Consider the following 27,228-nt stretch of genomic DNA (forward strand, 5'->3'; position numbering starts at 1 on the left):
GCCCACTCTCCCCAATCCCTCCTGGTGCAGCCGCCGGGGTGGCTGTTCAGATTCTGGATTTCACGTGGCTGGGACGGTCCGACCAGCATGTCTAGTGGGCAGCTGATGCAGAGCAATTACAGGGCCCCGAGCCGCAGTGGAGGTGGGGTGGGAATACACCGCGCTGGCTCGGCCCCCACAGAGGGAATAAGGGCACCGTCGGGGAAGCTGTGTCTGGCCTGCGATGGGAAGAGATGGGCCCACGTTAGCGCGTAGCGGCCCTTGGGGAGGGTAGTGGACACAGGGCCACTCGCAGACCAGTTGTGTTGAAAGGCAGGAGCGGTTAGTAGGCACCCACCCCCCCCCAGCTCCCTTTGGCTAAGCCACCCAACCAGCCCTGAGTCAGGTGGGAAGGAGCCCGCCGGGGGTGTGCTGTGGACTCGCCAGGAGCCCGCAGACATGGGGTCGGGGTGGGCCAAAGGAGTGGATGTGGGTTGGTTCTGGAACCTCACCCCTCCAGGATATGCACGCCCACCCAGGGAGGGGAAGGATATGAGGGCTAAGCTTGGCGGGCCTGGTTTAGAAGGGACGAGGTGGCAAAAGCCCAGGAGCTGCTTCTGGGAACTGCTCCCCCACCCCCAAACTGGAAACAGCCCCTGAAAGAGGCTGTGATGGGAGAGAATGTGGGGTCGGGGGGGGGGAGATTCCCCCTCCTCAAATTGGGGTGAGGCTCTGGGAGCTTGAAAACCCCGCCCTATGGGGATGGGGGGTGACACACATAGTGATGACGTGTCCTCTCAGCAGCCCCCTCCCCACCTCTAACCTCAAAGGGGGAGTGGAAGCCCTGGGGAGGGTCAGTCCCATCGCAAGGAGGCTCCGGGCCTGACTCCTTGAACTTTGGGGGAAAACCTATTCTTCTAGCTGAACTTCCCTAATAAAAGCTCCAGTTTGATTCTGATTTAACGGCCAGGTTGTTTTTTTCCCGCCAGGGCTGCAGATTTGCCCTGGGGCGAAGGCTGGCCGTGCCCTGCAGCTGTCTCTGCATCGCCCTCTCTCCAGGCACTGAGCATACAGCCCTGGTGTCCCTGCACCGAGTGGCCCCCCAAGAAAACACCCCAGATCTGCCTGGTCCTCAGCCCTCTTACACCCCAACCCCCACCCTTGGGCGAGTGCGTGGAGGGGGAGGGAATGCGGCACTCCTGCAGCTGGGGGCTTGTCCTCTCCCAGGCAGAGCAGAGTGTGTTGGCTCGGGGCAGGAGTGGGGTGAGGGGCTGACTGCTCAGTGGGACCCAGGAATGCTGAGGAGGGTGGGGGTGTGTATGTGTCTGGCCGTGCCACCAGCTGGCATTGCCCAGGTTTGACTGACTGGGGGGGAATTCTCCCCTCCACAGAGAGCATGTGATAGAGACTCTGGGAGGCAGCAGGGCCTAGTGGAGAGAGCCTGCCCCCATGTTTATGCAGCACCTGGCACAGCGAGGGCCAGTTGCAGCCGAGGCATCTAGATTCCCCTATAACACAAGTGGCAGGCATAGCGGATCTGAGCTAACCTCCCTTGGAGTCAGTGGAACTCACTTCCACAGGCTTTAGATCAGGCCTGTAAACAACCACCCAAGAAATGGGCTACTCAGCCTGGCCCTGAGCCAGTGACAGTGATTTGTGGCTAATGGATTCATTGGTATGTGCTGTGTGAGTGGGGGGTTCACAAGGCATTTAAATCAAAGGGCAGGGAGCTAGACCTGAGGCCACTGCCTATTTGAATAGTCACGGGAGGCCGGGAGCCGTGGAAACCTGCTCTGCAGTAGGAAGATGTGCCATCCCTGCAGCCTTTCCATGACCCTGTTAATAACAAATGTTACCTTACTTCTCTAACACTTTCCAGCCTCTCTACCTGCCATGGAAATGCAGCCACCTCTGGGGTGGAACATGGCAGCTGTAGAACAGCACGTGACAAGGCAGCAGTGATTCCAGGTGGGGAAATGAAGAGGAACATTGTACCCAATTGAAATGACAAAAGGAAACAGACTATAATGATCAGGGCCAGGGCACTGAGGTGGATACAGACTGTGTCATGGGGTCTTTGTCATCCATCTCTGGTGCATTGATTTGGACCCAGATCCTCAAAGTGCCTAACTCCCATTGACATCAGCCAGCGCTGACCATCTGCCCCCATTGGATTTCAATGGGAATTAGGTGCCTAAATGCCTGAGGATCCAGCCCTCAGTGCTGGCTCCAAGGGAAGACTGCCACCTACCGAGTCACCAACGCACTTCAAGTGATGAAGGGCCCCAGGTTGCTTAGGGAGAAATGCAGATAAGCCCGGCTACCTAGGAATCAAACCTGACTCCTGGGGTAACTGACACAGCATCATTCACCAAGAAAGCAGCGATCACTGTGTAAATAGCAGGGGCCGTGAAATAACATGATGTAGCCAACAGAGAGGCCCCTCACTTTATGGCACATTTAGCAAAACATCAGATTTCATGCAGCGAGCCAGCAAAGGTTTGAAGTGGCTCATGTCTGGATCAAAGGGAAGTTCTGGGAGCAAAAGGTCATTTGACTCTGAGTCAGCTCTGAGGCTCTGCGCCATTTGCATATTGGATAAAACAATTGAATTAGCTAATTTGGTCAAAAATTCCCAACTCCAAAGAGATCAGAATTAGCGTATGCAGGGAATTGATTGCATCCTTCAGACAATGCCTCAGGCTTCAAAGGGAACTTCAGACTTGGACTGACCAGACAGAGCCTGAAGAGGGGGAGAAGCAGCGAGAGGAAGCGGCCCAGGGAGAGTCGCCGTTTGAGCTTTGGTAAGAGTTCTGATGATGATCATTACGTATAACTTGTAGTGCAGTCAGAGCCCCAGTCATGGCCCCGCCGTGTGAGGTGCTGTACAAACACACAACAAAAGCCCTGACGGTCTATGCAGCGTAAGCAGGTGTAGCTCCCAAATGAAGCCTGAAATTGCACCTGCTCGTGGCAGGAGCGAATCTGGCCCATCATCCATATTTCTTGTCTTTAATTTCTGTAATGAAATTAATTCTGCTAAGCGCAGGTCAGTAATAACCCTACCTTCAGGATGGGATTTTGCAGCCAAACGTTCAAAATGGCCAGTGATTTTGGGAACCCAACTTGAGACCTGATTTCAGAGGTGCCCAGTGTCGACAGCTCCCGTTGACGTCAGGCAGTTTTGCTCTTTAAAAGGGCCAGGACCACAATGAAACCGACTCTGGTCCCCATCCTGCAGTGAGCTGTGTGTAAAAGCAGAGCTGGTTGCTGGAGCGGCAAGTCCTGCAGCTGTTTTGGGTCCTGCACTGGAAAGGCAGGCAGCCAGCAACTACTCCCAGAAACAGGTGGGAAGGAGAGGAAGCGCATGGTGGCGCTGGGAGGCCATGAGAGGCTGGGGGTTGATAGGCAGGGACACACACACACCGCACGTTCATTCGTAAGGAATGAGCTTAATCATCAGTTAGTTTGCTGGTCATTGGTGGGTAATGCCTTTAGGCAAATGAATCAATTGGGAAACAGTTCTGCACTAATGAGTCACGAATGTTACGTCTTCAGCAGGTTCTGCTGATTTTATAACTGTTCGCACTGGACTCTAATGGACGAGCTAGGTTTCTGGTGATCGATTATTGGCCAGTTATTTATGTGGCTGAATTGTGTTTAACACGTTATTGATGAATTGTGACTTACTGCCAAGCCGTTGTCCTGTTATTTACCCGAGGGTTAGGGTGGAGTGATTATCAGCTGATTATCGATCATTAATCAGACGATTATCGATTATCGATGGATATGATCAGCCGTCGCTTTGGAAAATCATTTGCTAATCCAAATAAATAATGACACTCCGTTGAGGGGGAGTTAATTCAGGATCGATTATCGATCGTTGCCAATACCGCTGATCGATCATTATTAATCGATTATCTCCCATGCCCTCCACCCCGCCCTGCCGCCAGCTGTAGCCCGCGGGGCCAGCCCTGCCCATCGATGCTCTCGACGCCGGCCTGCTCCCCCAATCGATGCTCTCGGCTGCTCCTGCGGCAACCTGGCTATCGACGCGCTTCGCCGCTGCCCGGGGCTTCTCCCTGGCTCGATGCTCTCGGCACTCGCCTGCTTCCCTGGCTCCCGAGGGCTCGGTGCCCAGTGGCTCCCTGCTCGCTCGATTCATTCGGCGCTCGGCTGCTGCCAACGCCCCCCCCCCGAACGATGCTTTCGGTTGCTCCCTGCCAGCTCGATGCGCTCGGCGCGCGGTTGCCCCCGCCTGTCTCCTGGCAGTGGGACCGGAAGTGGCTCGGGGCGGGGAGGGGGGCCCGGTCCCTCCTCAGGTGAAGCCGCCGCCGATGGAGCCGCCGCTGCGGAGCCGCTGAGCCCCCCAGTCCCCACCCCGCAGCGGCCGGGCCGGGGGGCCCCTCCCCGCAGCCCCCCCTCAGGTGAGAAGGGGGCGGGGCAGCCTGGCTGGGGGGCCTGGAGGAGGGGCAGTGGGAAAGGGCGGGGGTGGCTGTGCAGCGGTGGGGGGGGGGTCAGCGGGGAGGGGGGTTGGCGGGTCTGAGGAGGGGAGGGGGAGGGGTAGAGGGGGGTGGGCTGTGGCTATGGAGAGGTGATGGGTGGGGAGGGCATAGAGGAGGAGGGGCTGGGCCGTGGGGAGGGTCATTGGGAAGGGGAGGGGGTGGGCCGTGGGGAGGGGATACAGTGGGAGGGGCTGGGCCGTGGGGAGGGGGGCTGGGCTGTGGGGCGGGGATAGAGGAGGAGGGGTAGGCCATGGAGAGGGTCATTGGGAAGGGGTGGGGGGTAGGCTGTGGGGAGGGGGGCTGGGCTGTGGGGCGGGGATAGAGGAGGGGTAGGCCATGGAGAGGGTCATTGGGAAGGGGTGGGGGGTAGGCTGTGGGGAGGGGATACAGTGGGGAGGGGGGCTGGGCTGTGGGGCGGGGATAGAGGAGGAGGGGTAGGCCATGGAGAGGGTCATTGGGAAGGGGTGGGGGGTGGGCCGTGGGGAGGGGATACAGTGGGAGGGGCTGGGCCGTGGGGAGGGGGGCTGGGCTGTGCGGCGGGGATAGAGGAGGGGTAGGCCATGGAGAGGGTCATTGGGAAGGGGTGGGGGGTAGGCTGTGGGGAGGGGATACAGTGGGGAGGGGGGCTGGGCTGTGGGGTGGGGATAGAGGAGGAGGGGTAGGCCATGGAGAGGGTCATTGGGAAGGGGTGGGGGGTAGGCTGTGGGGAGGGGATACAGTGGGAGGGGCTGGGCCGTGGGGAGGGGGGCTGGGCTGTGCGGCGGGGATAGAGGAGGGGTAGGCCATGGAGAGGGTCATTGGGAAGGGGTGGGGGGTAGGCTGTGGGGAGGGGGTTGGCAGAAGGGTTGGGGGCAGGGGCAGCTGTCCAGGAGTGGAGGGGAGCTAAGGGAGGCATCTGGGGTGGGTGGGGGGAGGTGAGGTGGGTACAGAGGCATCACTCTGGGTGGGAGGGGATGGCTGAGAGGAGGCAGGTAGGGTAATGGGGTGCAGCTGGCTGAGGGTGGAGGGCTGATAGGGGAACTATTGGGACTGGGGAGGGGGAAGAATTGGGGAGTGTTTCTCTGTTGCACAGGAGACCCAGACTTCCCTTTTGAAGCCCCTTTTCTTCATGTTTTAAAGGGGGGAGCACTGGTGTAAGAGGGGATAGACCGGGGACATACCTGGGTCCGTCTACTTTCCCTTCTCTGTTCCTCTCCATATACTGCCTTGCAAGCTTGGTAGCTTTAGGGAACTGGGGAGGGGCGGGGGTTACACCCTACCCTCTACAGGGATCAGACTAAAGAATCCACAATAAATCGTTGCCTCCTAGGGTTTTACTTGTAGTTACTTTTAGAAAAGAGGAAAGAAATGCTCTCCGTTTCCCCCACCCCCACTTCCAGCCTTGTTACCCTTCTCCCTTTACGCTGGCCACTCCCAGCTCTCAAATGGTCCTGCAGTTTGAAATGATATTCCTCTAGAAGAAAAAATAAACTTAACTTGACTGTTTCGTTGGCGCATGGTGATACCAGGCACCCTGTGGGTGTGTGGGAAGAGTGAAGGGTTTCACGTTTTTAGAAATGCAACGAAAGTTGCTTATTTCTAGTCCTTCAGGGACAGTGAATCTTGTTGGATTTCCATAAAATTTCTTTGCTTCCCTGCTTCAGTCCAGTGTCTTGTAGGTTGATTTGTCTGATCATCTTACGTTCTTGGAGGAATTATTTTTTTGGTTGGGCAAAGTAACTTACCCTTTTCCTAGCCCAGCAGATGCAGCTGTGTGCACATTGTATTACGTACAGCCGGTGTGATGGTGAAATGGAATACTGTCTTGTAATGCACACGCACAAGATGGCGGAGTTAAGGTTAAGGCTGCTGTTGGATAATACTTAGCACTTTTCGTCTGAGAAGCGTGAAACTGTCAGGTTGGTGTCTGGCTTAGATGATGATTTCCTTGCTCAGCTTTATCTCTGCACTAACAGTTCCATTTGTTGGGGTATTTGGAAGATTTACTCATAATCTTGAATGTCTTTACCCACCTCAAACCCCCCTGAGGGGGGGAAGGGCTGCTATCCTCATTTTACAGATGGGGAGCTGAGCCACAAAGAGCCTAAGTGACTTGACCAAGGTCATTCAAGGAGTCAATGGTGGAGCAGGGAACTGAACACAGGTGTCCCACGCTAGCACCTGTGATTACTTTATTTGTATTACCATCATGCATAGGAGTCCTAGTCATGGACCAGGCTCCGTTGTGCTAGGCGCTGTTCAGGCCTAGCCAGTGGACCATCCTTTCTTTATCACCTGATGTTCGGTACCTCCGGAGGAGGATTTGTGCAGAGTGTCACCTGCTGAATGGCACCCGACCAATGATGTATGTTGTTTGCCTCATGACTGAAGACGACTTAGATCCAAGCAAAATCTAAGCGTCCTCCCTACATGAGGAGTATTGCCTCACTACAGCACACACAAACCCTCCACAAAAGCGTTCCTCGCTGGGACAAGGCATTGTCCACAGGTGCCTTTCAGAAAGTTGCGGGCCCGGTATGACACATTCAGTAGGGCCCCACCCACTCCCATTTCACTTTATTTATGCAGAGGTGACAGATGTTTTGGGGGGCAGCCCTGAGCTCAGGGTCCCAGTACAATTGCCCCTTATCAGCCCTGGTTGTCCATGCAGTCCGTGTGCATTTCCACAGAGGCTAGGCTTGGGTTCTCCAGCAATCGCAGGGGAGGGATGTATTAATTCTTTTCTATCCACATGCAGTACCTCAGCATAGGTAGGGGCCATGGAGGCTTAAGGAAGAAGGATCCAAATTTCCTAGTGTGGCAGGGGTAAGGCGCATGAAGAGGCAGCAGCAGCAGCTTTGCAGCGAGACGTTCTTGGACCACAAGCTGTTGTTGGCAGCTTGAGGATAAACGTAGCTGCCTCTTCTGTGTACTCCTCTGTCTGGTTGTGGGGCTTTTGAACTCTCGAGTGAGCTGACCAGGCTTAGAAGTGGGCTGTCCTGGAACCTGTGTGCTAGAAGCAATGATATTTCTTATCTGTGGTTCAGCTGCCCCCAGAGGGAGGGCTGGTCCTGTGACCAAAGCACAGGGCAGGAGTCCCTTGCTATGTTTCTAGCTCTGCCACTGACTCAATGTGTGCTTTTTGGCAAGTCAGATAATGTCTCCATGCCTCAGTTTCCCTATTAGTAAGGTGGGGGAATATCTTGAGGAAGGTTAAGAAAATGTAACGCTTTAATCATAATATTTGTAAAGTGTCTCAAGGTCCTCAGATAAGTGGTGCTGTGTTACTGGAGGAAGCAGTCTATTCCTCATGCCCTACGTCTGCTCCTCTGAAACAGTACGTTTGGCGTACAGAAGTGCCAAGTGCAACATTATCTAGGCAAAGCTTTGGAGTGTTTTCAGACTAGGATTCAAGGTGTGTTCTTACCACTAAAGACAAGGCAGTCTGTAGTTGTCATGTGTGTTAGCAGGTTGAGGTACACGCTAGGAAACTAGAATGTGAAAATGAGCATGCCTTGTCTTCCCTAGGATTTCACCTCATGTTATTTAGCGCGTGGTATGATCGCTCCCCTTCTTGCTTGGTGAAGACCAGGGCACGGTTATTGCTGAGTTGTTGATCAAGGCTGCAGAGGTATCGGGAGGAGAAGGGTAAGTATTGTCCTCACTTAGAACTTGTCTTGTGCATGTAGTGAGAGACCCAGTGCAGATGGGATAATGATTTTGGGCTTCGTCTTAACTTTCACTTTCAGGGACTCCATGAAACCTCAGAGACCTCAGTGAGTCATGTCCCCCAGCTTGCAAAGGCTGAGCTTGGAGACCTAGTGAAAGGTCGCTGTTTAGAGTGGGAGGCAGCTTGGCCTAGTAGTTAACTTGATTCCCCAAAAGCCTTAATTCCTTTGGGAAATTTATACAGCAGCAGTTTGTACTCTGGTAACGGAATTATAGGACCACAGATATTCGGTTTTGGTCTCCCATCCTGTGAGATGGAGATGGGGTTATGTGAGGTCACCAGAGGGGGAAGAGGTAGAAAGTGCCAATGCAGGGGTGAGAGAGCGTGTGAGGATTATTTATTCTGTTTGCAGTGGATCAATTCAGTTGAAAGCTTGTGTGTGTCTGGCATTGGTACAGTTAATGTTAGTCAAGTACTTTGTGTTTCTGTACTGCCTCATGTTGGATCTCAAAATATTGGTGTTCAAAAGTGCAGTACGCCTTTATTTGTACAGATCGCTGTCACTCTAGGGTGGTGGGTGGGAGTGGGACTGACTTTCCATTTGTCTGTGAATCCGTCTAGGCAAATGCCGAGGAGGTCGTGTTTTCCTTCATTCCCTTAGAAATAAAAGAAGCTTCTTGCATTTCATGTACCTCTTATAGTTTTGAGCAGAGCAGCCCATGATTATGGTGGTTGTTGATTCAAATTGTGGTAGTGTCCCGAGAACTCAGCAAGGACCTAGATGCTGTTCAAAACCACGGTAAGAGGCGGTCCTCCTTGTTATGCTTTGAATTCAAACTTTGCTTTACAAGTTTTTTAATCTGTGTTTAGGAGCAGTAGTTGAACTTGCTATTTTGTTATGCCTCTATCAATAAATAAAAAGTATATTGCTACGTGGGAAACGTACACATAGGCCTCCTATTAGCATTATTAGAAAGTTACATCTCTGAGAGACTCTTTCCAATAATATTATCCTAAAAAAAATAAAGCACATTTGCTTCAGTCAAATAGAGTTCTTGTAACAGGTCATATTTTATATAAAGCCACTAGGTCGGACCTAATTTTGGGTGTTGTCCAAAGGAAATGGATTTAGGTCTCTAAAGTAGTTTATCGTATCACTTGCGCGCACACACACCCCCCCACTCTGATTTTTCAAGCATTATCTTCATAGAAGGGACAGAATTTTGCTCATATTTACGCAGCCTTTAGACTAGGGGACTCTAACATGGGAGATTTTTTAAGAGCTGCTTGGTGTTAAGTGTGCTTGTCCACTGATGTTCTTAGAGGGGAAAATATCCAACTTATCCTTATAGCTTAGGATGCTGCGAAGTGTAAGAAAAAGGTGGTGATGAGTTGACCAGCGCAGTAAAGGGGATCTGTTTATTAGGATAAGTCCCTACGACAAAGGGATCTCACTAAACTGGGTGACTGGCCGAGGAAATTCAATGCTGATAAATGCAAATGCACGTTGGGGGGAAAAAATAATTCCAACTATACGTACAAAATGATGTAGTCAGAACTAGCTGTTGCCTCTAAGATCTCTTTTGGGAGTGTATTGTTGGTAGTTCCCTAAAAACATCTGTTTAATGTGCAGCCGTAGTCAAAAGAGCTCCTGACGTTAGGAACCACTAGGAACGGGATAGATAATAAGACAGAAAATATCGTGATGTCACTATTATAAATCCATGGTATGGCCACACCTAGAATACTGTGTGCAGTTCTGGTCACTTCATCTGCAAGATACATTAGAATTGGAAAAGGTGCAGAGAAGGGCATTGAAAATGATTAAGGGTATAGGACAGCTTCCATCTGAGGAAAGATTAAAAAGACGGGGACTGTTTTTCTTAGAAAAGGGATGACTAAAGGGGGGGGGATATGATAGAGATCTATAAAATCATGAATGGCACAGAAAAAGTGAATAGGGAAGTGTTATTTACCCCTTCACATCACACAAGAATTAGGGGTCACCAGATTAAATTAATAGGCAGCAGGTTTAAAACAAACAAAATAAAGTTCCGCTTCACACAGCGCACAACCAAACTGTGGAACTCGTTGCCAGAGGGTGTTGTGAGGGCCAAAAGTATAAGTGGGTCCAAAAAAACAATTAGGTAAGTTCCTGGAGGAAGGTCCATCAATGGCTATAAGCCAAGATGGCCAGGGACACATCCGCATCCTCCAGATATCCTTAAACCACTGCTGCTAGAAACTGGGACTGGATAAAGGAGGGGGTGGATCACTTGAAATTGACCTGTTCTCTTCATTCCCTCTGAAGCTTCTGGCAGTGGCCACTGTTGGAAGACAAGAGACTGGGCTAGATGGACCATTGGTCTGACCCAGAATGGCCGTTCTGATGTAGTAATCTTCTGTCAAGTGGATGAGTTAGATTTATTTCTAGATCACATTTCTTTCTCCCATTCTTAAAGCAATAACTTAAAAAGGCTGCAGCTTAACACCTTATTATTGCATTAAATTTGCCCAGTAACACCTCATTAGACAGCACGCTTCATAATAAGCGCCCAAGAGCATCAGTGGTCCCTTCCCAATTCAGAAACAATGCACAGGTAGACGCTGCCTTTTGGTCTAGTATTACATTGAATTCATTTTTCCAGTTATACTGCAGGCTGTTTACTAAGCTATTACAAAGCATTAATTTTATCCATTGCAGTTGAGTTTTCATTATTTAAGGGACAAAGACAACATCCCGATGGGCTAGCGCTCTGTTTTGATTTTGTCTATTTACTTGCTAATTTGTCCAAACCACTCGGCTGCGAAGGGTGTTCTCCAGTTCTGCTCTAGCAGATAATTGCAGCTAGCCGCGGCAGCGTGTGAGTACATACTCGGAGCTGGGAAAGCCGCTTCCTTGGCATTTAAATCATTGGCAGTTTGATTAAAAACAAACAGTTTTTTTAAATCCTTTGCGCTGAGCTTGTTTTTTGAAATGCTTCCAGTGACCCAAAAATAAAAAAAAAAAAAATGGTTCATCCGATGAGCGTCTGCCTGTAGCAAAGGTGGAAAAAAGTCCTCATGCTGGAAAATAAACTGCTGGTGATGGAAACAATGGGTTGGAAAAAGAAAATACAGGGGCGTTTATGGCTCTTATTAATTCTTACCCTAGCAGAGAAGCTAATTATGGCTGCGTCTGCCCTAGATCTATTTCTTCACATGTCCCACAGTTGCAGTTCAACTGGTGGTGTGATGCTTGTATAAATTCTACTACTACCCGCGCTTGTGTAGGGGCTTCTCATCCATAAGTCTCGAAGTGCTTTACCAAGGAGGTCAGTATCATTATCTGTAGGATGGGGAAACTGAGGCACGGAGTTAAGGTGATTTGCCCAGTGGTGGAGCTGGGAATAGGGTTCAGTGCTCTGTCCTCCTAGGCCATGCTGCCTCAGCACATAGTCCTCTTCTGGACTCTGTATACATTAGCACTCCCACCATTAGTACTTTGGTTGGAGCTGCCAATGTGCACAAACCTCTTGGGTAAGTTTATCCTCTGTCAATGACTCCATGGCTGACCAAGTCATTAGAAGAATGAAGATGTTCTGAAGAGTTTGCTTTTAGACATTTGCTTTCCCTTGTTTGAATGATTCACTTGTTGAACTGACACTGCAGTCAGCTTGTGAGGCCTCCCTGTGTTCTTCCTGGACAGCCCTATGTGGGAAGGAGAAAGGTAGCCTACGTTGCAGTGTTTGCTCTTGGCATGTTTTCAGGATTGGGAATGTCTCTGTCTGTTCCTGATTAGCTTCGGGTCAGGACTGAAACTATTTCAATTATATCCCGTCACCCTAGTAAAATAAATTGTCTTCAGTTTTCAAAGCATTCTTCTAATTGGTAAAACCAACATAGAAAAGTCCAAGCAGAGAGAGGTTCTGCAAATCTTTGAAGTGATGTCGCTTATTAAGCACTTGCTTGTCTACTGATCATTGTTATCTCAATTCCTGGCCTTTGGCTTTAGATCTCAAAGGGCTGTACAAACATTAGCTAATACTCACAACTGATGTTACAAGGATCTTCACCTGTATTTTACAGATGGGGAAACTGAAACACAGGAGATGAAATTTACTTGCCTGTGTCAGTGGTGGTTGGGGGTGGAATTCTGAAGTTCTTGATTGCCAAACCTGATGCTCGGACTGCTAGACTATGCCATCTCTCTGATGTCTTATGTTGTAGGAAGGCAGCAAGGATGTATTTCAAAGTTCTGACAATGCTTCCTTATGAAACCAAGTTCCTGAAGAAAGTTTAATAATATAAAGCTGACCCGCAAAGGAATAAAAAGTTTGTCTTTTTTTTTGTATTTTATTTACTTATTGCTTCCTTGTGATGATAAAATGTAAGGTTTTTGTTTGGTTTTTTAACTGTCAGCAATATCAAGTCTTGTCTGTCTTGTTTTTGATGGAAGGTTCCTGCAGGACTAGAAAATTGTTGTGGGAACTTTCTCAGCACTCAGTTGAAGTACCAGTTTGAATCTTTCACACACAGTTTTTGTCCCAAGAGTGCATCAGATGTTGGAGTTAAATAGATGCTTAGAAAAACAATGTTTGGAATAAGTCTGGCTGAAAAATAAACCAACAAATCTTCCTCTTCTTAATTGCTTAGCTTTCCGTTTTTATGGCTGATTCTTAATATAAAACATTTTTGGTGATGGAGAAAATAAACCAAATTCCTATTACAAAAGGAAAGTAAAATTAGAACAGGAGCATAAACTCTGGCAAATCAAGTGTAAAAGTATAATTAGGGAGACCAAAAAGGAATTTGAAGAGCAGCTAGCAAAAGACACAAAAACTAATATTTATTTTTTTTAAGTATGTCGGAAGCAGGAAGCCTTCCAAACAATCAGTGGGGTCGCTGGACGATCGAGGTGCTAAAGGAGCACTCAAGGAAGACAAGGCCATTGTGGAGAAACTAAATGAATTCTTTGCATCAGTCTTCACTGTGGAGGTTGTGAGGGAGATCCTCACATCCGAGCCATTATTTTTAGAATGACAAATCTGAGGACCTGTCCCAGATTGAGGTGTCAGTAGAGGAGGTTTTGGAACAAACTGATAAACAGTAATAGGTCACCAGGAGCAAACGGGATTCACCCAAGAGTTCTGAAGGAACTCGGATATGAAATTACAGAACTACTAACTCTGGTATGTAATTTATAGCTTAAATTGGCCTTTGTACCAGAGGATTGGAAGACGGCTAATATAACACCAATCTTTAAAAAAGGCTCCAGAGGCAATCTTGACAATTACACACCAGTAAGCCCATTTGTTGAGGAAGAGTCAGCATGGCTTTTGTGAAGGGAAATGTTGCCTCACCAATCTATTAGAATTCTTGTAGGGGGTCAACAAACATGGTAACTGAGTGGATGTAGTATACTTGGACTTTCAGAAAGCCTTTGCCAAGGTTCCTCACCAAAGGCTCTTAAACAAAGTGAGCAGTCGTGGGATAAGAGGGAAGGTCCTCTCATGGATCAGTAACTGGTTAAAAGCTAGAAAACAAAGGATAGGAATAAATTATCGGTATTCACAGCATAGAGAGGTAAATAGTGGGGTTCCCCAAAGATCTGTACTAGAACCAGTGCTGGTCAACATATTCATAAATGATTTGGAACAGTGGGTGAACAGTGAGGTGGCAAAGTTTGCAGATGGTACAAAACTACTCAAGATAGTTAAGTCTAAAGCTGACTACAAAGAGTTACAAAGGGATCTCACAAAACTCTGTAATTAGGCAAGAAAATGGCAGATGAAATTCAACGTTGATAAATGGAAAATAATGCACATTGGAAAACATAATCTCAACTATACATAAAAAATAATGGTGTCTTAATTAGCTGTTACCACTCAAGAAAGAGAGGTTGGAGTCATGGATAGTGCTCTGAAAACATCTGATCAGTGTGCAGTGGCATTTCAAAAAGCTAACAATGTTAGGAACAGGTAGGGTGACCAGATGAAACGGAGAAAATATTGGGACACATGGGGGAAGCGCAAAAAAAAAAAACACGCCACGGCCCCACGGCCAAAGCCAAAATATCGGGACATCGCTTGGGACGCTGGACAAAGACCTAAAAATCGGGACAGTCCCAATTTTATCGGGACGTCTGGTCACCATAGGAACAGGATAGATAATGAGACAGAAAACATCATAATGCCACTATATAAATCCATGGGATGCCCACAGCTTGAATACTGCCTGCAGTGCTGGCCGCTCCATCTCAAAAGGCATATTAGAATTGGAAAAAGTACAGAGAAGGACAACAAAAGTGATTAAGGGTCTGGAACAGCTTTTGTCTGAGGAGATATTAATAAGACTGGGACTGTTCAGGTTGGAAAGAGACTAGTAAGGTGGGAAATGAGAGGTCTGTAAAAGCATGGTGTGGTAAAAGTGACTAAGGAAGTGTTATTTACCCCACACACCTAACATAAAAACCACAGGTCACCTGCTGAAATTAATAAGTAGCAAGTTTAAAACAAATATAAGGAAGCACTTCTTCACACAACGCAGAGTCAACCTGTGGAACTCCTTGCCAGGGGTTGTTGTGAAGGCCAGAAGTGTGACTGGGTTCAAAAAAGAATTAGATAAGTTCATGGAGGGTAGGTCCATCAGCGGCTATTTCCCAAGATAGTCGGGGATGCAACCCATGGTCTGGGTCTCCCTATACCTCTGACTGCCAGAAGCTGGGACTGAACAACAGGAGATGGATCACTCAATAAATTGGCCTGTTCTGTTCATTCCCTCTAACACATCTGGCAGTAGCCGCTGTCAGAAGACAGGACACTGGGCTAGATGGGCCATTGGTCTGAACCAGTCTGGCCATTCTTACGTTCTTAATTCAGAAACCGTATTGGACAGTTATTAGCTACACGGATTTAAAAGCAGCTTGAAATCTCACTTCTGCCATGCAGTTTGGATTAATGGTAACATAAAAATTAAATTTTAAAATGTCCTTATTTGAAGAGGGCTTTGTCTAGGGAATGTTTATAACAGGAGAGGAGAAATGTCTTCAACCACAAAAAATGCAGCTTTCTATTTGATGAACACAGTTTGGCTTGAAGGTGTTTTGATTTGTATGTTTCCTTTTTCATGAACAAAAAGTGTTAAGTGTTAATGTCTTCCCTCTTGCCTGTGAAGGAAAATACATAAGTTCTCAAACATATTCCATCAGGTACAGACCCTACATGGGCTTGACTGAAAAATCAGAGTATTTTATCCAGTGTATGTTACCGGCTATTCTGTTGCTTTTTTAAAACATGGCCCTCCTGCCTCTTTTTGCATTACAACTTTATTTGATATTGTATTTCTTATACCAGCTATGTCCCAAAACAAAGTTCAATAACAGCTGAAGAGGGGGCAGAGAAATTCAGAGGTTACAGGCAGGAGAGAAAAGATGGATTTTGGCTGCAATTTGGGATCTTTCAGCATTAATAGGGCCATTTTAAGGTCACGTCCAACTCTGTAAATGATTGGAAGCTAAGTATACATCTTGCAATATCTTCTTAGCTCTCCACCCCCTGTGCAGAATGGGGGCCCTAAACTCACGCAATTATAACGTATTTCCCCAGCTCTTTCAGCATAATAAGCGGAGGCATGCTAACCCTAAAGGTCACTGAAAGATTCTCAATCTAGACAAGATCCGTCTCCTTGAAGGAGAGGATGAAGCGAGTACGTTTTAGCACCATCGACCCTGTGAGTATCTTGTTTTCTTTGCACCCTTAGTGGAGGGAAAAATAAATGCATAACACTCTGAAGCTGGTGCTGGCAAGTTTGCTTCTGAGTTGAAAAGCCCAAGCTGTTGCTTTTGCCTTGATTAGTGGATTCACTGAAGCTGGAAGTTTTCATCACTCCTTGCGATCTGTTGCGTTGCTTTTGTCGGTTAATTGTTTTCATGCCATTAAAATGTGAGGGTGTTCATTTCATCCGTTCCCTAGGGAGGCTCCTGTTTATCCCAGCGCACAGCTTGAACGGCACAAAGAGTCCAATTTGTGCATCTTAAACAGTGAATCATGGCGAGCACAAAAATAAAATGTACGTTCTCTCCAGGGAGACGATTCACATGCAGATCAACTTGGAGTGTTGGGCTCTCATGAGGACCTGAAGAATTTTAATCGTTGTGGCCAGGCTTTCCATAACCCTGCTGTAGGATCCAGACGGAGGAGATGGGGGGTGGTTCCGATCCTGGGCGCCCTCACGAACGAACCCTCCCTTATCTTCCACCGTCACGCGCGTGTGCCACCCGCTCCTCCTTCTCTCTCTCCCTGACTTTCTGTCGCCCACCACACGCTTCTTCCTGGCGAGTCTCGGCCTCCCACGCCCTGACCGCGCCCCGGTCCCGGGCACCGCCGTGACCCGGGAAAGGGGAGGGGACCGGGACCCCGCGGGCGGCTGTGCCGCCACAGACAGCCATGCAGGGCAGGCCCGTCTCCCCTTGGGACCCGGGAGCCGGCACTCCCACAGCCGACTTGCTTCCCCGACCCCAACGCAACATCCCCCGAAAACTCCACCCCACTTCCCGCGTTTCCCTCACCCAGGAGCCAGGTACCTAGCGCTCTCCGTGAGCCTCACGGCCCGGGGAAGGCGGTGGTTCAAAGACTTGTGCGGCCTGAGAGGCTTCTTCTCGTTAGGGGTTAATGTTCATTGTGATCCTACTTGTAATAATGCAGATGCCTCGGTATAATTTGGTTGGAATTTAGTGTTCTCGTTCTTGCAATTATGGCATCAGGAATCTGAAAAGTGTTCCACGGCTGACGTTGGGATATTTAAAATGCAGAGCACTATTTCACAGTACTTAGGGTATTATCAGAGTAATGGGATGAAATTAAGAGAAGAAAAATTTAGGTTGTCTTCCAGTGAGAACAATAGGACTGTAGAATTGTGTCTCAAGGGACTGATGGAATCCTCGTGGTTTGAGATGCTTGGAAGTAGACAGAAGTCTGGGGACAGATGGACTAGGTGTGACGTAACAGGACTTTTCTATCTCTAGAATTCTTTCATAATCCAAATAACTACTAAATACATTGTGATGCAGCCCTTTTCCCCCCTCCATAAGGCATTCCACGCCTAGCTTTTCTCAAAAGCCTCTCTCAGTGCAAAGGACATTTACAAACTGCATCACAGTGAGATTTGAGATTTTGCTTTTAATTGGGCTATTTCTAAGGTTTTTTCCCCTGAGTCTTGTCACTAGGGAAAAAGTCCTTATTTCAGAGGGGATGAGAACTTCAAGCAGTTCTAAAGCCACTCTGCTCTCATTTTAGTGCATTTAAGTTCCTAATGTTCAACCTGACGATCAAGTCTGAAAGCTAGGAGGACAGGGTAGGTATTGGCCTGCTCTCTGCCACAGTAGCAGCGTGAGATGGGATGACTCAATGGTCAAAGTGTGAAGTTTGACATGTTTCATGTCCCTGTTGCTGCAGGGTCAAATCTCCAGAAGCATGGACTATCTCCTTGGAAAGGGTAGAAACTGTTTTGTGCATTTTGCTCTGGATCTTTCACACACGACCTTATAAACCAAGGAGGGTCATGACTTTTCTGTGTGGACATCAAAGATCCCATGGGACACTGTTCTTAAGAATAGGGGATCCTCCAGTGATCTAAATAGCCCCTTCCCTTTCAATTGTGCAGACCATTCTGGAGGCAGCTGTATTTCATAGGGGCTGATCATTCAGCATTTGTAAAAGGCTTTGGGACAAAGGTAGTGTTGTAAATACAAGCGCACTCCTATCAAGCAATTGCTAACTGGCAATTGAGCGCAAACCTGAGAACGTAACCATTTGATCTTCCTTTAAAATCAGATTCCTTCCAGACCCAGCGCGTGTCACCAAAATGTAAAATTCATCCTTTGAAGCAATCAGTTCCTTTAAACCCGGGATTGTTTTCGATCACCGGGCATTGCTGACTTTGAGATCTAGGGTCTGATCAGTGCAGATGGGGTGTGTGTGTGTGTGTGTGTGTGTGTAAAAATGTGTCTCAGAAAAAAAAATCAACAAAACTCTTTGTTTAGCTGAGGGTCCTGAAGGCCAGTCATTGCTAGTGGGTTTAGATGAGTAATGCCTTATTCACCAGATGTAGCCAGTCTTCAAAAGTAAAAATCCCTGCTGCTCTGCACCTGGCTTGGCCAACTGCTGTAAGGAGTTCCCGGTTCTCTTCTCCTCTTTTAAAATACAGAGACGGCGTCTGAGCCTCGCTTCCTCGATGCTGGGCCCAGACTCATTGACTCGACTGGGGCTGCTGGTGTGAATAAGGAGTCATGGCTGCAGACCTGGGCCTCCAGCTCGGCAGCGCTCGCGGCATTACTTTCCGATTACTTCGCTTGTGTGAAATGAGTCGATCTCGGTCCTGTTCCTTGCCAGCCCCTGCGCACAGTTGAAAACAGAAATTGAAATTGTTCTTCGCGTTGGCCAAGATGCCAAGGATTGAATGGGGCCCAGAGTTTCCTCTAGGACGGGGCTGAGACATATTGAGGGGCGTACAGGGAAGCTTGCACTGGTTGTGTGTTCAAGTGATGGTGCTCTGCTGAGCACCAAGTCGGTGGAAAAGCAACGAACATGCTGGCTGCAAGAGTAAGTCCGGTTTGGCTTGTCCTGCATGTAGCGTTACAGAGCCAAAGCAAACTCTGCTTTGTCATTAAGGGTCTTATGGCAATAGATGGGGCCGTGTTAGTTCAAGTTGGCGTCAACAGAACATGATTTGAAATGGGCACCTGCTTTATTAAACAATAAAATCAATTGGGGAAATCTGAGAAATGGACCCAGTTCATACCAAATAATCCACTTTTAAACATCAATAAACACTCATCTTTCGAAAGATTTTAGGATAATCCCTTCGCATTTTGTTTTGGTGCTTTGTGTTTTGTTTTTTAATTGAGTGTTTTCAATGGCTTCTTCAGAGTACAGGGAAAGGGGAGGGAGTGCACTAAATAACCATTATTTTTATTAGCGTGTCGTGTGCCCTTTGTATGGAGCCAGGCAAATCCCCAAGTGTGTGTGTATAACATTAAACAGCAAAATTATGGATTCAACAAAAATAAAAATGCAGGAGGCAGTTACTGTATAACCTGGGGTTGAAATATATATTTCAACCTACATTATTTTCATCTCGTAAAGTTAATCGCCACTGTGGGTAGGAAGCTTTTCCTGTGTAATTCAGCCCTTGGAACTGAATAACTGGCAAATCCAGCGTTTTGAGTAGCAGGTAGAGTAAGGACCCGTTGTCTCCAGTTTTTTTAAAACTGGGATGACAGTAAAAGAAGAGAGCCTCTCTGCTTGATTTTTTTTTTTTTTTTTTGGTCAGTTTATTTAGCATGATTAACTGTGAAAATGTGAGTGACGCATCGGGGACCGAGTCCTCTTGTTTATCTACGAAATAGGAGCAAGCAGCCACATAAACTCCCCCACACTCCCACCATCAAGGTTTGTCTTTGCTTTGGAGATTCCATACCACCTTTAGGACTGAAAGGGCAGTTTCTTACCAGCAGCAGAGCCCATTTTAGTATTTGTAGTGGGGATACTTGCGTTACTGGAACTGAGCGGAGATCCACCAGCTCACAGGAGAAAGACAGACTGACAAATAGCTCTCCAACGGAAACCACCACCACTGCTGACCTGGCCTGACTTTAAACTGGTGACCCAGGAGCGAAAGGCTCTGTGTCGTCAAAGCCAGCTTGTTTTTATGGATGCTTTTCGACGCAGTGGGGGTTGGCAAGACCTAAACTTCATTTAAAAATGAGTAATTAGAGCTGGTGGCTTAATAGAAAGCGATTAGTAAATTAATGAAATAAATAAATGTCCTACTTTTCATCCAGGAATCTGAACATGCTTTACAAAGGTGGTCAGTAAACTTGTCCCTGCTTTGCAGATGAGATACAGAGTGACCTGGCCCAAGCTGGGACTAGACCCAAGCTTTCATGAGTCCCAGTCCATTGCTCAAGCCACTAAGCCATCCTGTCTCCCTGGTTGCCCTGTCTATTTCTGTAGTGATCTCCTCTACGCTGGTAGCAGTTTGGTTATAAAATTGGTAACATTAACACCATTTATTGTGTGGGGAGGGATAGCTCAGGGGTTTGAGCATTGGCCTGCTAAACCAACGGTTGTGAGTTCAATCCTTGAGGGGGCCATTTTGGGATCTGGGGCAAAAATTGGGGACTGGTCCTGCTTTGAGTAGGGGTTTGGACTAGATGACCTCCTGAGGTCCCTTCCAACCCTGATATTCAATGATTTGAGTTCCTTTGGTTTAAAAAAAAAAAAATCCTCTCTAAAATGGGAATGATCAGAAGGGGGTAACTCAGATTTTCTCTGACCTTTTTGAAAAAAAGGAAAAAAAAAAGGGGGGAAAAAAGCAGTTTGCACTGTCTTTAACATTTGATCATTAAAAAAGGGAGGAAAAAAGTTAATTCTATTGGTCTTTTCCCCTTTGTGTTCACATTCTGCAAATGATCACTTTTAATTGTTCTCTGCAGCAAATTCTCTTAGTTTCTGAACATACCAACTGCCAATTACAGCGTGAATTCTAAACAGCCAAACTTGTGTTTTTTGAGGCTGTCCTCATTTTGTTTTTTAAACAACCAATGTAATTGACAAAAAGCCATTTGGATGTATAAAATGTTCATTATCTCTGCAGGGCATCAAGAGGCAAAATAGAAGGCAGATTTTGCTTTTATTTGAGCGTGATCTTTGGAATGGCTGTTGCCAGGCTGCTCAGTGGCACGTTGTGTGCTAGTTTTCAGTCTCATTGCCCAAAGAAGCATCTTCTTTCATTGACAAAATGAAGCTGAATGCTTCAGTTAAACACTTCTCCCACTCCAGACTTCATGTACCTGCTGCCACCCCATTTATACCAGCATCGGTTTTCAATAGAGAAGTCCCCTGTTGAAATGGGGCATGGCAGCAAAGACTCAGGTGGATTAAATGAATTGTATGTACAACTGCTATCATATCTCACCACTTGAGGTTTCAAATTAATTAGCAGCGGCCTGCGGGCACTTGTCCTTCTGGACCAGTGAAGTTTGAATCAGGTCTTGCCTTGTCAGATGCTCCAGGAGAATTGACAGCTGCTTTTCCCTCCCGTCTTACACCACTTCCAGTGTTACAAGTCTGACTTTTAAGAACTAATGCCATTTGAAAAACAGATTCCCATGTAACTGCTGCAGAACTGTGATGGCAGAGAGCTGAAGGCAGAGGCTCGGATGAAAACACACTGTATTCGTTTTGTTTGTTGGGAATCATTGCTTGTTAGTTGGATGCTATGTACTGCAAACTGCCAACCCTTCATTGCATTGACCACTGTATAATAGCTACAGCTTAAAACCAGTTTTTGCTTTCCAATAGAAAGTTGTTTCTCGGTGCCTAGAAAGTAGCTCTTTAGTGGGCAATAAAAATTTAGTTCCAAAGCGGGGATCAAATCAAAGTTTTAGCTTGTTCCACTGTGTCAAAGTCAGTGCTGCAAGCTGGCATTTATAAATCAAGGCTGGGTGGGCTAGCACCAGCAGGAGAATGAATTTGTGTGGGGGGGTGGAGGGTGAGAAAACCTGGATTTGTGCTGGAAATGGCCCACCTGATGATCACTTTAGATAAGCTATTACCAGCAGGACAGTGGGGTGGGAGGAGGTATTGTTTCATATTCTCTGTGTATATATAAAGTCTGCTGCAGTTTCCACGGTATGCATCTGATGAAGTGAGCTGTAGCTCACGAAAGCTCATGCTCAAATAAATTGGTTAGTCTCTAAGGTGCCACAAGTACTCCTTTTCTTTTTGCGAATACAGACTAACACGGCTGTTACTCTGAAAGGCTGGGTAAGTAATTCATCCACTATCAGAGGTTGATGGCCCCTTTTACTAAAGAGGTTGTGTCTGGGAAGAGATTCCAGCCCTGCATTTCCAGAGACTTGCTGATAGACCCCTGCTTTCTCTTTCAGCAAAGTACCTTAAAGATGGATATAGAAGACTGCAATGGACGCTCCTACATATCTGGTATGTCACTTGTTTTGCTGTTGTCCGATATTTTGGATGCCTATATTTCAAAAGGCCATTTTCTGATGCTCAGCAGTTACCTGTATGGGAGTCTAATGCCGGTGTGTTGCTTTGCTCCACAGCTCTACCGTAAGGCACATAATTTATGGTGGTGATATGGATTGTTTTCAGATTATCTAGCGTATTTTGTTAATACTAATATCTGAAAAGTATTAACACAAGTTGTTGGCCTTCCCCTTCTCAGCAACAAATACGTCCACTGTCAATAAGGACAGTTTTAGAAACTGAGTTAGAATTTAGTTTGCCAGGATCAATTATAAATTGATTATACCAGATTTTAAAAACTTGGTTACTCGTGTGTGATGGTCCAGTCTGTTCAGGGTGCAAATCCAGGCCAGTGAGAGGTTGTCTCACTACTTGCTATGCAAACCTGGGTGCCTTACAAGGCCTTGATACTGTAGTTCTCGGCCTGCTGGAGATTAACGTCCAGCTCACAGTCAGCAAGAAGCATGCAGATCACATCCTGAGTGTCTGTGCTTAGACAGCCATGGTTCAACAGCCTGAATATAGCCCCATTCTGGCTTCCACCAGCCTGGGTTACAACCATTGAGATGACCCCAATGCACCCTCCTTCCCGAGTTTCCCCAAAACCGTATGCCTTGACGTGTCCAGCCCTCTCCTGGCCAGCTCGGGGAAATAATAAGGTTGATTTGCTCTTGTGAAGAGTCCCATCCCACCAGCTCATCACTTTAACTGGAGTTGATACTCACTTCCAGTTCAACACAGCACTCGCTTGGTCTATAGTAAAACATAAACTCTTTTATTAACAAAAGAGCATGCATTAAGTGAGTTCAAGGGAATAAAGGTAGAAAGGACTCCAAGTAACACACAACAAATCACGCTTCCAATGGCTAAGACTTCATTTACCAAGCTACTGTCTGGGTTCAAGGTAAAATCCTTACCGTGTGCTCCCAGCAAGATAACTCAAAATGGCTGATCATACCAAGGCTAAGACCTTGTCATAGAAGAGCAACAGGCTAGCTTCCCTTTTCTCCCCAGGTGAAAGATCTTCGGGGCTCTCTTCCCCTCTCTCTAGTCCAGTTCCCACAGACCTTCAACCCAAGGGGGTGGGGGTTGCTGAGCCTAGAGACTAGTACACAGCTGCCTCCCCTACCTCCCCGTCTTGGCGGGAGCTGTTCCTTCTCTTCTTAAGCCACACGTTTTAAAAGATACTACTAGTGAGTCTTCATAATTCCTCCTAGAGCGTTAGTACAGACATTTCCCAAGGACATTAATCTCCAGCATGTTCCAGGCATTCATAAATGACCTGTTGTTGTATTCAGTCAGTTGATTCAGTTGCATATGATTTGATGTTTAGACCCCGTGTCTCTATACCTCAAATAAAATTTCTCTTCCCTGCTGTGGTGTAACCATACTGTCTCCCCCTCTCTCTTCATGATCATGGTGATCATTAGTACCTCGGGTCCTCCAGACCACAGGTCAGATCTCGGCCCTCGCTGCAAACAGAAGGAAAAGTGTCTTTCCAGTGACATCTTGCTTGATCTGCAATACTAGATAGTCAAAGGTGTTTAGTACCCCGCTTATGTTTATAGGATGGATATTTTAGTCTCTCCTGTTAGACTCCGTTCTTCTGCACACGAATACACAATGGTAAACTTGCAATCACATGTGATGTTTAAGACCCCCATGGCGTCTCTGAAATATCTGTCCTGCCAGACAGCGTGCTATTGTTTGTTAGAGAGTGTTAAGATTAAATCTGGAGCCATGAAATATTGCGAGGTGTGTGCATGGGGTGAGTTCACCTCTTTGTTGTTGATTGATTGTAACAATCTGTTGGCAACATGAAGGCCCTTTTGGGTGTGGGTGGAGAGAGTGGGTCAGAATGATAGTGTCAGGCCATCAGTGACTTGTGAACACCTCGAGATATGGGCTCAGGAGTGCCAGTGAGTTTCAGAGACTAGAGGGTTGCTGCTGGAAACCTGGTGCCTAGTCTTTGTAGGTGAGAAGTGAATGCTAGCTTGGTGGGGCCCTGCAGTTCTCTAGTGGGTATGCATCCATATCATCTTTCAGTTTGAAATTCAGTCTCTGCTCAAGGAAAGCCTTGGATAAGGATAAGGTTTGGGGTAGATTTATCAATTATAAAACCAGAATGGAGCACTGAAGGCATCTGTCTGACCTCTTGCATAGCACAGGCCATAGAGCTTCCCTGAATTCAGATTGTAGATGAAGGTGATAAGCGGATGGAGCTGCATGGGCAGTGACCAAAAGACCTGGACTTCCAGGGGTGAAGGTGGGAAGTGAAGTGCATTAATATAGAGCTTTGGGGCAGAGCCGGGGCTGTTAAACAGGGGTACTGCCACCGGCCAGGATTGGGGTGCACTGACGGAGCTGGGCAAGGAAACTTGAACAGCGTCTGTTTGCATCAGAGTCCTGCCCTCCCTGACTGACAGAACCCAACGAGCTTGAGTCGGTCGTTGGTTTTTTGTTTTGTTTTTAAGAAAAGAAGCTTCCTCTGATCCCTGGAGGATGAGCGCTGGTGGCTGGATTGTTGTTTTTTGTCAGTGCTGTGCTTTGACTGGGTCTGGGTCGCCGTAAAGCCCTCGGTTCTGGCCGCCAGGATGCCCCCTTGTTAAGTCACAAAACGCTTCCGTGAGGAGAGGCCAGCGGCTCGTATGGAACGAGGGTGGGCGCTGGCTGGAAGTGGCTGCTTTGCTAGGTTAGTTCAGTTTCCCACTTGGCAGAGCTGCGTCTCCCTGCTTTGCAGCAGCCGAGTTTGACCATGCCTGGGTGCACTCTGCTCCAAGGTTTGCATTGTCTTGCAAGCTGTTGCTTTCCTTTTCTTTGGGAATTTTCTGGTGAGCCTGGCCCCTCCCCGCCGCCTTTGCAGCAGGTTGCCGTTTGCCCCTGAACTCCATGGAGATGCTGAAGTTCCATAAGAATGCTTGAAATGAAAAGAGAGCAGCTCCGTCGATGTAATTTGAATCCTGCGTGAGCTTAGGGTGCGGGAACTCTGAATTGCAAGCAGCTGCTGGCAGCTTGTCAAGGAATAAAGTAGCGAAGGGACTGATCAAGGAGGGGAGAAGAATTGGAGTCACACAATCAAATTCTCCTCTTCCCTGTGGGGTAGCAAAGCTGTCCAGGTCGGTGTTCGCTTTTTGTCAAGGATGCCCTACACATACTTGCCCTGTAGCCACCTGGTGCAAGAGGGAAGCGTGACCAGAAGGAATTCAGAAGCTGCTTATCGTCCCAGGCTGCGAAGGGATGTGGGCAAGGGACTAAACACACTGGCATACCTAGCAGGAAACCTTTCGCCAGGAAAATGGGAACTAATGATCCAGAGGATCGGGCTCCACCTTCCATTCTTACTGATGCTTTGATACCACATTAGTAGGGGGCGAAAGTCAGGCCCAGTGGAAGCCAGTGGAGTTGCACCTGCTTACACCACATCTAAATTTGGCCCAGAGTGCAAGCCCGCAACGTGGTGAGTGGTGCGTGGAGCGGTGGCTTCATCAGAAAGTGAGTTTAGTGCCAATGAGAAGTGCCTGATGGATTGTGCTGGAGACTGAAGTCCTCTAACCCCAAAACGAGAATATTGTGCTCAGCTACAGCATAGACCAAGCCCTGCCCTGAAGGCCCCGCTTTGGGGAGTGGGGGAATTTACTCTCCATGGCCCATTCGATCTTTGACCTCACAGTTTAGACAGTCTGCAAGGGGGATCCGTGTGATGTTCTCAGCGTTTACCTCTCTGCTAGGAACCAGACCACGAGCCACCCAATCATTTGATTCGGGTCTTGACTAGCCAAGGGTCAGGAATGACTAGAGTTGGTTCAAAAAGAAAAAAACAAAACTAAAACTTGTGCCAAAACTCTCTTCCACAAAAACCGGCTCTGTAATTAAAGGGAAACTTTCACTTGGGAATTTCTGATTTTGTCAGATTTTCAGGCTTTCCTTGGACAACTGAAAAGCTGAAAATGTTTTTTAAGAAAATGGGAACTTTTTGTGGGAAAATTAAAATACAGTTTTTGATCAGCTCTGGTAATGACTCAGTTACTACCAGTCACGGAGGCAGTAAACAACACATATGGCATCTGAGTTCCCTGAGGCAACAAATCCTTGGGTTGTGTAGGGAGAGAACACTATCTCCATGGTTTTTAAAAAGAAAGTAAGAGCCATTCTCTGTGATTAGGACTTTGCTGTCATGTTACCATCAAACACATGTGCTCTCTGACACTGGGACAGTGGGGTCCTTGCTACCTACTGACACCATCTGTTTGTCTCGCCTTTTGCCTGAGGTGTTTGCTGGAAGCAGAGAAGTGTGTGTGTGTGTGTGTGAGGCTGGGGGCATGGGAGCAAGGACTCCTGGGTTCTGTTCCCAAGTTTGCCGCTGATTGTCATCTGGGTGAAAGTAGTTGCTTTCGGTCTCTCTTTGCCTCAGTTTCCCCATCTGTGAAATGGGGATAATAGCATACAGCAGCTAAGTGAGGTTTAATTACTTTGGACAACAGGTGCTATAGACGAGCAAATTGTTATTTTGTGTTGTGTGCAAGACTTATGCACACATTTAGTTAAGTGTTGCTTTACTCTGCCTGAAGTCTTAAAGCTGGAGGAATTATTTGAGTCAAAAACTCTGAAGAGACGATCAGAAGCCATACACTAGTCCCTCCAAAAAGTAGGTCAAAGGAGTGGGACAAAGCTGCAGTTCTTCTTTGTGTGTGTATTGAAAGGAAACCTGCTAATTCCATTGTGAGTTCCTGGGCCGCTTTGATAGGTGCAGGTGACTTAACAGAGCAGTTTGCAGGAAGAAGGAAAGGGTTAAAGTCCTCTTGGAGGAGGGGGCACTTGGCTGTCTTGGAGCTCCCCAGGACCCCGGTCGCTTGCCAGGGTCTGGATTGTGTTAAATATTTCCCCACCCATCTTCAATCCATGACTAAGATTTAAAGACACCCTCCCCTCAAAACCCATTACAACAACTGACAGGGCTACCCCAATGTTCTGTCCTTAACTGAATGCTTGGAGGGTGGCTTGTTAGAGGCCTAGTCATGGGTTACGTGTACTAGGAAAACACTCCCTCCCGCCCCCCACCCGTTGT

At 47.5% G+C, this 27,228-nt stretch overlaps 1 protein-coding gene across 12 annotated transcripts in view; it reads left to right on the forward strand.

Annotated features, from left to right (window-relative positions):
- The first annotated feature begins 4,147 nt into the window (after nucleotides 1-4,147).
- The window catches only part of IKZF4 (IKAROS family zinc finger 4), a 50,737-nt gene continuing 27,656 nt past the window's right edge, over nucleotides 4,148-27,228 (forward strand). For 2 of the 12 annotated variants that reach the window (XM_048831730.2, XM_075121837.1), the window contains exons 1-5: nucleotides 4,335-4,406; nucleotides 6,228-6,382; nucleotides 7,992-8,111; nucleotides 8,835-8,932; nucleotides 22,064-22,118. In XM_048831730.2, coding sequence (XP_048687687.2) covers nucleotides 8,915-8,932; nucleotides 22,064-22,118 — 73 coding nt within the window. In that variant the 5' untranslated portion in view covers nucleotides 4,335-4,406; nucleotides 6,228-6,382; nucleotides 7,992-8,111; nucleotides 8,835-8,914. Of the gene's footprint in view, nucleotides 4,407-6,227; nucleotides 6,383-7,991; nucleotides 8,112-8,834; nucleotides 8,933-15,780; nucleotides 15,844-18,338; nucleotides 18,714-22,063; nucleotides 22,119-27,228 lie in introns of those variants that run through there. The other 10 variants (XM_075121835.1, XM_075121838.1, XM_048831735.2 and 7 more) reach the window with 8 other exon arrangements.

This window comes from Caretta caretta, chromosome 20 (assembly GCF_965140235.1).
Source record: "Caretta caretta isolate rCarCar2 chromosome 20, rCarCar1.hap1, whole genome shotgun sequence".
In the NCBI taxonomy this organism is placed as follows: Eukaryota; Metazoa; Chordata; order Testudines; family Cheloniidae; genus Caretta; species Caretta caretta.